The 10615-nt window shown below is 46.2% G+C and overlaps 1 protein-coding gene across 1 annotated transcript in view; it reads left to right on the top strand.

Moving 5' to 3' along the window:
- The first annotated feature begins 1828 nt into the window (after nt 1-1828).
- Nucleotides 1829-10615, top strand: part of LOC310768149 (hemicentin-1-like) — a 52158-nt gene continuing 43371 nt past the window's right edge. The window contains exons 1-3 of the mRNA XM_083625864.1: nt 1829-2525; nt 5072-5440; nt 9051-9329. Of these exons, the coding sequence (XP_083481990.1) occupies nt 1943-2525; nt 5072-5440; nt 9051-9329 (1231 nt within the window). The 5' untranslated portion in view covers nt 1829-1942. The remainder of the gene's footprint in view (nt 2526-5071; nt 5441-9050; nt 9330-10615) is intronic.

Here is a 10615-nt window from a genome sequence, read left to right as displayed (position 1 = left end):
GGTCTCCAGCAAATATTCCTATCTCAGCCTAATTTATCACACAGGGTTGTCGTAGGGATAAGATGGAGTAATTCCAGACCCACCGTCCGGAGCTCCTTGGAGGAAGTGTGGGATGTGATATATAACACCACCACAGCCAGCAACAGGCTCAGCTTGTGGGCTGTTGATTTGCAAGGCTGTGTCTTGATGAAGTATATTGCGAGAATGCTTAATGGGCGCTGGTGCTTCTCCATTAATACTGAACACACATTAAGTGCTCAGGAAACCATTTTAACTGCGTTGCCTGAATCAAGAGGCGTTGTCATCACTAAATACCTCCTAAAATGATGGGGCATTTAAATGCATTTCACGAGATGCAATTAGTACCTAATCGGTTCAGTTGTTTTCACAATGTGTGCAGAAATTAATTTGGTATCCCAACAGTTGTTTTGTTTTTGTTTTTTGCAATTTGGAGAGGGTTTTTTTCCCTGGGGCGTCTTTGGAGGCCCAAACCCTAATCCTGTCCCATCACCAGCTTTGGTTGCCATCCCAGTCGTCTTCAAGGAATGAGGTGGGGAGGAATGTTATCCTTTGTCTCAGGCAGCAAAATGTCTTGGGCCAGCTCTGCAGGCAGCCAACATCCAAAGGGATTTGTGCCTGTGCACGTGTTATAATTAGGATTTTCCATCTCAGGCACCAAAAATGTCTTCAGCCACCGCTCTGTCAGGGTTGCCAATGGCAGGGCACCCCTGGGTGCCCCTGCAGAGCCCTGCCCTGGTGCCCACAGGGTCTCACTGCCCCCATTCCTCCACTGGCACAAATCAGGTTTGAAAGAAGCAAGAATCCTCTCCCCAGCAAGAATCTCCAGGAGGATCACCACGCAAAAAAAGTAAATACTTTTTTTATAAAAAAATAGCTTGGACAAAAGTTACAACACTCTTTTTTCAAACCTCGAGGCAGCGTGGATCTACTGTGAAACTAATGAAGCTTAAGTTTCAGGGACCCTAATCCTGAAGGATGGAAGTGAGAGCTGGACCAAGGCTGATCGCCGAAGAATTGATGCTTTTGAATTATGGTGCTGGAGGAGACTCTTGAGAGTCCCATGGACTGCAAGAAGATCAAACCTCTCCCTTCTGAAGGAACTCAGCCCTGAGTGCTCACTGGAAGGACAGATCCTGAAGCTGAGGCTCCAATACTCTGGCCACCTCATGAGAAGAGAAGACTCTCTGGAAAAAAAACCCTGATGTTGGGAAAGATGGAGGGCACAAGGAGAAGGGGAGGACAGAGGACGAGATGGTTGGACAGTGTTCTCGAAGCTACAAACATGAGTCTGACCAAACTGCGGGAGGTAGTGGAAGATAGGAGTGCCTGGCGTGCTCTGGTCCAGGGGATCACGAAGAGTCGGACACGACTAAACGACTAAACAACAACAACAACAATCCTGAAGGGGCCCCAGAAGCAACTTTTGGTTAAAATTTGTGTGTTGAGAAGACCCAATTTGAGTCACACAACTCTAATTGGTTAATCTTGTGTTGAATATATTTCAAGAATCCCAAAGTTTGAGAGTCAGTAGCACAGATCTTGTAAAGGTGTGGTGATCTGTAGGGGAACAATGCCCTTGAAGAATCATACAACTGTAGCGTTGGAAGAGATCACGAGGGTCAAGCCAGTCCAACTCCTTGCAATGCAGAGATCTTTTGCCCAACATGGGCTCGAACCCACGACCTTGAGATTAAGTGTCTCATGCTCTACAGACTGAGCTACCCAGAGCTCGTTGCTGGCTGCGAAAGGCCTCCCATGACAGTTCAAGCTTCAGGGCCCCAGAAATGTAGGTCCCTCACTGCTTTGGGTTTGGAAGTGTGGGTTTGTGAGTGTGGTTCTCGTGTGCGTAATTGCGCAACAAGCACCGAGCGGTGCAAGCGCGGTTCCGCCGTGTGTCCGGGAAAGTTTCCCAGGCTTGTGGATGCTCCCAGGGTTCCCCGAAGGTTGGCGACCCCCTTTTCCTCCCGTGCCACGTTTCTGCCCGAAATTCGCCCTGCCTTTCCGGGCGGGCGGGCGCCCTGGGCTCTCTCTATTGCGCTTCCCAGACGTGGCGGGACGGGCGCGCCCTGGCTCTTCCTCCTCCTCCTCCTCCTGCTCTCCTAACGGGAAGTGTCTGCTCGGCAAGGCGGGGCCGATCGAGGCTTCAGTGGCCGCTGGCTGGTTGTGGGCAGAGTCCTCTTCTCCCCGCCTCCGACGGCCGCGCCTTTCCTGCGAATCCCGCTACCTGGCCGAGGACGCGGCGGGCTGGAGCGCGCAGACGGGGTACAAGTCCTGCCCCCGAGGGCGGGACGAGCGAGGCAGGGTAGGGCAGGGCAGGGTCGCCACTAGGCTGCCGGATCTCCAGCCGGGCAGATCAGAACCCAGAGATCTGTGGCCGGGCGCTGGTGAGCAGCTGGAAGCGAAGGGGCCCCCTCCCACCGCGAAGCGAAGCCCCGCCATGGGCAGGCACGAGGCGTGGAGACCCCCCGGATGGAGGTGCTCCTGGCACACGGCGTTCCTAGCAGGTGAGGAGGATCGGGACCCTAAAAGAGAGCCACAGATTTGTTTATTTTTGGGAGGGGGGTCTTAAAAGAATGGGGTGGGAATGGGGCTTTTCTCTCTGGCCTCGCTTGCCTGCCGCAACAACTATGATTCTGTGTTGAGATCCCTGCATTTGCATAGGGTTGGACTAGACAGCCCTCGTGGTCCCAAAGTTGGAACGGATCCCGAGGGTCATCTAGTCGAAGCCCCTGTGTGGGGCTCAGACCCACAGCCCTGAGATTAAGAGTTTTGTGCTCTACCAACTGAGCTACCCAGGGGATGATTGCACGAATCTAGCTCATATTACTGTGTTTATTGCATTTATTAGAGCAAGATCCATGGGGTGATCAGATGTTTTGTGACCATTCAATGCACAGTGGCGTAGCGTCGGTTGTCAGCACCCGGGGCAAGGCAAGTAATTTGCGCCCCCTAACCCGTGGATTTGCGCCCCCTAACCCGTGGATTTGCGCCCCCTAACCCATGGATTTGCCCTAACCCCAGATGTTGCGCCCAGTGCGGCCCGCCCCCCCTGCACCCCCCACGCTACGCCACTGTCAATGCATCACTCTTGATTTTGGCTTCGGTGCCCCTTAGCACCATAGGTCCACGCTCATGGCAAATTGCGCCTGAATTGCGCACCTCTTCTTGAGAATCTCCTAGGCGTCCACTTTTTACAAACTTTTGAATACTTTTGCAGGGTTGAGGCAACTTCGTGGAACAGGAAGCTACCAATGGCTGCTAGGCAGGCAGGTTATAGATTACCTCTGGTGTCGAATATAGTCCCTGAATTCCAGTCCCTGGGGATCTGGAGCAGGAGAGGGTGGTTGTACTCATGTCCAGTTTGTGGGCTTCCCAGAGGCATTTGGTTGCCGCTGTGGGACCAGGGTGCTGGATTAGAGGAGTCCTGATCCAGAAGCCAGGCTGTCCTTATGTTCTTAGGTTTTATGGGTTCCCTAACCCAAATCAAGGGACCTTTTAGCACCTAGAACCTAGTCAATCCCTCTCCATACGGTCAAGTTACATGGGAGATCGGTGATTAGGGTTGCAATCTTATGCCCACTTATCTGGGAGTAAGTCCTACTAAACTCAATGGGACTTACTTCTGCGTAGACATGTAAATGTTTGCATTATAGATCTCCCAACAGCTTTTAAAAGCTTTCATGGGGAGTGGAGGCAAAATGGCCCAGGGTGGCAGCATTTCAAAGTGTTGGTACTGACCTTTAAAGCCCCAAACACACCATGTGACCAAAATTGCCTGCCCCTGCAGGTGTTAATGGACATGATTTTGGGTCAGTGGTGTCTTTCCCCCCTCGAGGACTAATGGCAGCTTTTGGAGTGTAGCGTTCATTTAAGGAAATAGTCCCGCAAGGTGGGGGTGGGGGAGCAGGGTTTTAAAAAGGGGGCCCTTTCTCCTGAGCTGCAATCCTTGTCGAGCTCATCCTTCTTTGAGTTTGCTGTTGGGCAGGGGTCAGCAAACTTTTCAGCAGGGGGCCGGTCCACTGTCCCTCAGATCTTGTGGGGGGCCGGACTCTATTTTTTGGGGGAGGGATGAACAAATTCCTATGCCCCACAAATAACCCAGAGATGCATTTTAAATAAAAGCACACATTCTACTCATGTGAAAACACCAGGCAGGCCCCACAAATAACCCAGAGATGCATTTTAAATAAAAGGACACATTCTACTCATGTAAAAACACACTGATTCCCAGACTGTCCGTGGGCCGGATTTAGAAGGCAATTGAGCCTTAATTTGCCTACCCATTCTGTTGGGTGACATGACTTTCCTGCCCATAGATCCAAAACAATTCCAATGGAAATTCCCATCCCCATGGCAGGGATGAGATGGAAAGTGAGAGAGATAAAAAGAAGGCAAAGGTTATAGTTCTATGCACAGTTTGCTGATAATGCTGAGGTTTATGGAATACTTGTATGGCTGAGGAAAAGAGGCAGTGTTAGAAACTCAGATATATTTTAGGCGCCAAATGGCTCCTTAAACCAAGGTGCCAAAGCGGAAGGCCTAGTTGCCATTTTGGGGCCAGACAGCTCAAAAGTCATATTTTTCAATACGACTTTTTGGTTCCTGAAGTTCATTCTGATTGTGCACCTAAAATATAACGGATAGAATTCTACAGGATGTGTTGCTAGTGCGTGAAAGCAGTCCATATCCAAGAATCCCCAGGCAGGCAATTTCAGATGGTGGAGACGTCAGATGGGATACCTGTTTCTTGATTATACCATTTCAGAATGCAGGTGGGGTGTGACAGTTGACTTAATGGTCTCCATTTTTTCAAAAAGATAATTATTGTTTATTTTCTTTCACTTTTGTTCATATGCTCATTAATGTGTGCACTGAATTATATCGGCACTCTTTTGGGTTGAAGTCTCTTTGAAATAGTGTGAAAGCATTTTTTCATCACCTGACAGCCTTTTGGAATACAATTACTACACGTGCTGATATCTGTTATTTTTGCCTAGAACAGGTATTTTGCTTGCAATTAAGTTTCCTTCTTTCCTTCTCCACACTGCAGCCTCCGTCCTGAGTTCCTGCTTCCTGTTGACTCGAGCCCAGGAGACAACTGGAATAAGTATCAGAGTTGTTCCAGAAGCACTGAAAGAAGGAGATAGTGTCACCTTAACACCAGAAGGTCTTGATCTGAAGAAGCTTGGTAACTGCAAATGGTACCGAGGGATAATTGAAGAAAAAAACATTATTATTACATTTTTCCTAACTCCTAGTGGTCAGACCGAGGGAACTGCCTACACTGGCAGGGAAACTGTGAAGCCAGATTGCTCCCTTTACATCACAAATTTAAAGCCAGATGACTCTGGAATCTATTCATTTAAACCAGAAGGTCCTGGGGTTACCAGCACAGGGGCTACAAACATCACCGTTTCAGGTATGATTAACTTGCTCTCCGGTCATTCTTACTTCTTATGCACCCTAATCTATCTCCTCTGCTGAGCTCTGGGGTGGAGAATTCTGTGCCTTCCCCCCCCCCCCCGGGGGGGTGGCTCGTGAATTTGTCCTAAACACAATTCCTCTGCCCCAAAAATGAGGCCCTACAAAATTATTCATTTTTTTCATCAGAAAACTATACCAGAATACACTAGTCTTGCTACTTCCTTTTTAGCTGTTCAACTGGGAAATGTTTGAGGTTTTTTTTGGGGGGGGGTTATATTCATTTAAAAGCATTTTAAAACCAATTAATATTTTAAAATCCTTAAACTCTGTTACTTGCAATAGTAGGAATTGGAGGGAGGGGAATCCAATACAGTTCACATTTAAAGGCAGACCTTCCTAAGTCACAGTTTCCAAAACAATATGAGAACACAGCCACCCTTTGAAATTCACACTTACTTGAATTTTGCAGTTCTCCAGCCCAGCAATGTGTCCAAAAACACAAGATAACAAAGATAACGTGCATAAGAATGCATATTTGTGACAATAACATACAAAAATGAATTATAATGTGTGTGTTAGGCAAAATTACAAAGTAAGTTATGTACATTGGGAGAAACTGCACTAAAATCCTGTTGAATTTTTTGAATTTTCATGAGGATTTGTTTTGATGGGGAAATGTATAGAACTGAATAGTGGAGAAATGAGAAACTTAAGAGAAACCAAAGTTGACAGATTTGCCCATTCCTCTGCATTGGTCACCCTAATATACTGTTATATTAGTTAACTCCCATAATATGCTCTCGATCTGGATGGCTAAAGAGATGTAGACCTGCACCATTTCCTCCTGTGCTATCAGTACATGCTCACAGGGGAAATCAAGTTCCTGATTGTTGTTAATAATTTATAGGGCAAAAATAGGAATTGGTAGTGACTCCAGATTAACCAAACTGGAGGGGAAAGAAGGGGTCCTCTGAATGTGGGATGTGAGCCAGTCTTCCTGGATCTGTGGTATTGAAAAGAAGTTGATTCAATTTGGCAAACTTGCTGGAGGAAAAAAAGTAGTTCTCCATTTTGAGTGAATGGCACAGACAGGAGTGCCAAGAAAAACTATGAACAGTGGTGCCTGGGTTATCAATAGAATAAGGTTGGCTGATATATATATTTGTAGGGTGGTACTCTCTGCCATCTTTCTGCATCTGGTCTTGCACAGAAGTGGCTGGAGGGCTACCCCAAAGTGGTAGAGCATCTGCTTTGTAAGCAGAATGTCCCAGGTTCAGTCCCCAACATTTCCAGTTAGGGCTCAGGGGAGAATCCTGTCTGAAATTGTGTAGAGCAACTGCCGGCTGCTGTAGACAATAGTGAGCTAGATAGACTAAGGCAGTGTAAGGCTGTGTTCCTTTAAGGGACAGTTCTTCCCCATTCTTTTGGACTGGGGGCTATCCTGCCTTGTTACCTTGGTGAAACTTTCCCGGGGGAGTCTTTATACAATGACGTTGGAGCAAATTAATCCACTGTTTTGCATGTGCTGTTCTAGTATGCAACAGGCTGCCAAGCTGCAGAAAGCGAGTGGAGCATCTGCACATTGAGTTAAAGCCACATGGAGGCCGATGTGCATGACCCAAGTGACATGATGAGAAGGGAGTTGGGTGAATATGTGTTGCATTGCTGGTTACATTGCTGCCATGGCGTGGGTTTGTTCCATGTACACCTCGCTTGAACCAGAGAGTTTTCCAAAGTGCCAAAACTGGTGTGGCAAATGTGGTGCAAGTTACATCCGACTAAGGATGTGTTCACACTTCTTCTGTTTACAGTGCACTTGCACTGCATTTCCAGGGCTGGGTTTTTAAATCCCTGTTCACATGACATCGGCCAAAATGCCCATGTTGTCTTGTATTTTGTTATAAGATGCTACTGTTTGATGTGTTGCTTCTCAAACCAGCTTCACCTCAGTTGGAATCCTTAAGGTCTGGACACCTTTGCATAGGGTAGAGACATCCCCACTTTGCCAGTGCCCCCTGGTGTGTGTGCAAACAGAAACAAATCTGACATGAATGAAGATGTGCTTATGTGAACAGCTTGCAGGGGTGAGGAGCAGGGAAATGCTTTAAGACGGCAGTATCTACCCAAAGTTCTACTTGAAAATGACCCTCTGAAATGAAAGGACCAAATTTAGTCATGTCATTTCAGTGGGCCTACTCTGAGAATGACTAACATTGGGTGCAACCCATTGTCTTTAAAATGAGTAGAAGAAGCAAGAGTGACCCATGAGCAGCACTGTAGGAAATGGACAGACCTGACTCATGGGGTACAATATACATGAGCCTTATTGCAATGAGCAAGAGCTATATTCTTAAAACAGACAGGTGCAGGAAAATCTATTGATGCATTGCACCCCATGTTAATTAGTTATACAGAGGGTTCCACTGGATTTTTCCTTGTTTTGCACCAAAATGCCTTTGCTTGCTCCTGAATGGCAGAGTTGGCGTACCAATACCCTGGGATGATTTAAATATAGTCTGATTTGACTTAGCAGAGGTGATTCTCCAAACCTGGTTGCCTGCGTGGGTTTTAATATTCCAGGGGTGTCCTGTGCAACGCTCCCTGCGGCACCCTCTTGGCCCAGCGCCCAGTGTGAGCGAAGCAGTCATGCTCTCCTAAATTCGCCTCCGCCTGCATGTTCTCACACGCATGGATTCCTAGATTGTAGATGTATCACTGATGTGTGTTTGGATCACATTTGTTCATATGCTACAGTTATACCAGCTATATTCATCTGAGTGTTGCAACGCGTGCTGTCATATTCTGTTAAAAGGGTATTAAACTTGAGTAGGTATGAATGGAATTCAGAATTCTAAAAAAATCTGCATATTTGGCAGGGAGGTTTTCTGAAACACAAAATGAGATCATGGATTTGTGAAATCTAACTATTTTCCAAAGTTGCTGGGCATCTATTTATTTATTTATTTCTGCTAATATGCCAGAATGGTTGTCTGATCCAGCTTTCTGACAATAATCGGACTGTTGATACACGCTATCCACAGGGTTACTGGAAATGCACATGTGTGAACCAGCACTGAAATATTATCAGATCAAATACTTGTACAGTGCTTGAATACTTGTAGCCAAATGTGGGAACTGAAAAAACACCGAACGCTCAATTACTTGTCAATTATAGATGTGTTCTCCATCCATCAGACGCCGTGGAAGCATCTCTGTTCTTTTCTGTTTTTGTTAATACATTTCCAAAATGCTTATTTGCTGGGTATTCGTTTCTACCAATCTCCATCAAGGGTCAGTAGGAGAAAGAAACTGTTGTTAATAGTTCTCTGTTGGCAACCCTCTGGTTTCAAACCAGTGATATGATAGTTCCAACTTGCAACTGATGTGAGCTGATGCTGGATCCAATTCCAGGGTGCTATTAAGAATCAGAATGCAATTCATGATCTGGTGGTGGTGGTGTTATATTTTACCAGCATTTGGATTGCCATTTGGATTTTCCTGCCTTGGGTGCCACCCAGCTTCTGAAATGGGGACAGTCTTTGGTTCCCTTTCTCATGCTTTCACATAGCTCAGCAATGATAACACTGTGTCTCTTCCATCTGTAGAACATCTCTCCAAGCCCAACGTGCTTGTTTCCCCATCCCCTTTCCTAACTGAGTTCGAGACTGCCATTTTAACTTGCAACACCACGCCTAGAATTGTCAGTGTCGCCTGGTTCTGGGATGGATTGCCTCTCAGGGAGAGCTCTCAGATGCAGCTTTCCGATGCTAATCGGACTCTCACCATCCACGGCATTAACCGCAGCGATGCTGGGGAATATCGCTGTCAAGTGTCCAACCCAGCCTACACTGAAATGAGTGATGCCGTATACATTTCAGTGTTCTGTGAGTATCTGTCTCCAAGCGCCGTCCATTGGACCTGTCCCGGTCTCTGCTTCTTCTCTGTCCTGTGGTATCTTCTCCCGCCTCTACATCTCTTCAGGTGCTTCGGTTTTGAAAAAAGTCTTATTTTATTTCTGATTCTTCAGATCTCTCCGGGTTTCTTCTAGGGAACTTCTTCATGATGCTTGGATAGAGAGTCAAGATATGGTGATTGTACTGTGCCAATGCAATGTGCAAATTTTGTTGTGGTGTCCATGAAAACCTAGTCCCAACAGTTCATTTCAGAAGTCCACCTCTGCTGCTGACTGACTCTAGCACCTTGGTCACCTTCCTTGTCTTCTCTGTTCCTCATTAGATTAAATTGTAGCTTACCCTCACCTTCTAACAGGAATGGTCCTGTTCATTATCTTTGCCAGTCTGCCATGCCCTCTTCCAGAATACCCCATTTCATTCCCCGCCCTGTTTTCCATTTTTTCTTTCTTTTCCAACAAACAGCATTAGGTGGCTCAGTCCACACGGCTGTTTTTGCTGCCTTTGGTTGTTTTTAAATAAAGATTTGGCATAGTTATGCAAGCCTCAGAATTCCTCCAAGCACTTCCTCTCATTTTCCCAGTGGCATATGTAAAGTATACAATAGGTGTGGTTGGGGTTTTTTTTACAATGAGCGAAACAACCATAAAATAAATGCAGGTTAAAGTCCGAATTGGATTTCCATATGAAATCAAAGTTGACTTGTCCTTCTGGGAACAGCACGCGGAAGGATAATATTAATAATATGGCCCAACGAGTCTGGATTACATTTTTGAAGAGAGGAAGCAACAGATCATTCCAAATAAAAGCATGAAACAGGTAGTCCCAAAAAGAAGCATGATGTCGTGGAACATAAGTTTTGTAGTAACTGAAAACAGTTAAGTTTTTTAGTATTTAATTTAAATATATATATATGTTTGCCTTGTAGGGCAGGCACCATTTGTTCTGTCTCAAGCACCATATTGAGGGCCTTACACAGGAAGGAGTGAAGCCATTGAGAACTAGGAAGAGAAATGGCCAGAGGATTTCCCTCAGATTCATCCTAGCTCTGCCTTAGTTTGAACATTTCGTGGGTCAAACTGGCATGTGGCTCTTCCAGGCAATTTATTCAAGTTCCTCTTGCCTGAGGGAGATTATTTGTGGACATGGGAGGAGGCTGAGAAATCTCCGAAATCTCGCTTTGAGGCCTACTTATAAAATCCCAGACTCCCACCCCTTTGAGCAGAGAACACTGACAGACGTGTTCTCTTCATGGAGAT

The sequence above is a fragment of the Podarcis filfolensis genome (genome assembly GCF_964270895.1).
Source record: "Podarcis filfolensis genome assembly, chromosome: 8".
Lineage (NCBI taxonomy): Eukaryota > Metazoa > Chordata > Lepidosauria > Squamata > Lacertidae > Podarcis > Podarcis filfolensis.
Note: the sequence above shows the minus strand (reverse complement) of the source record. Positions and strands in the feature narration are given on the sequence as shown.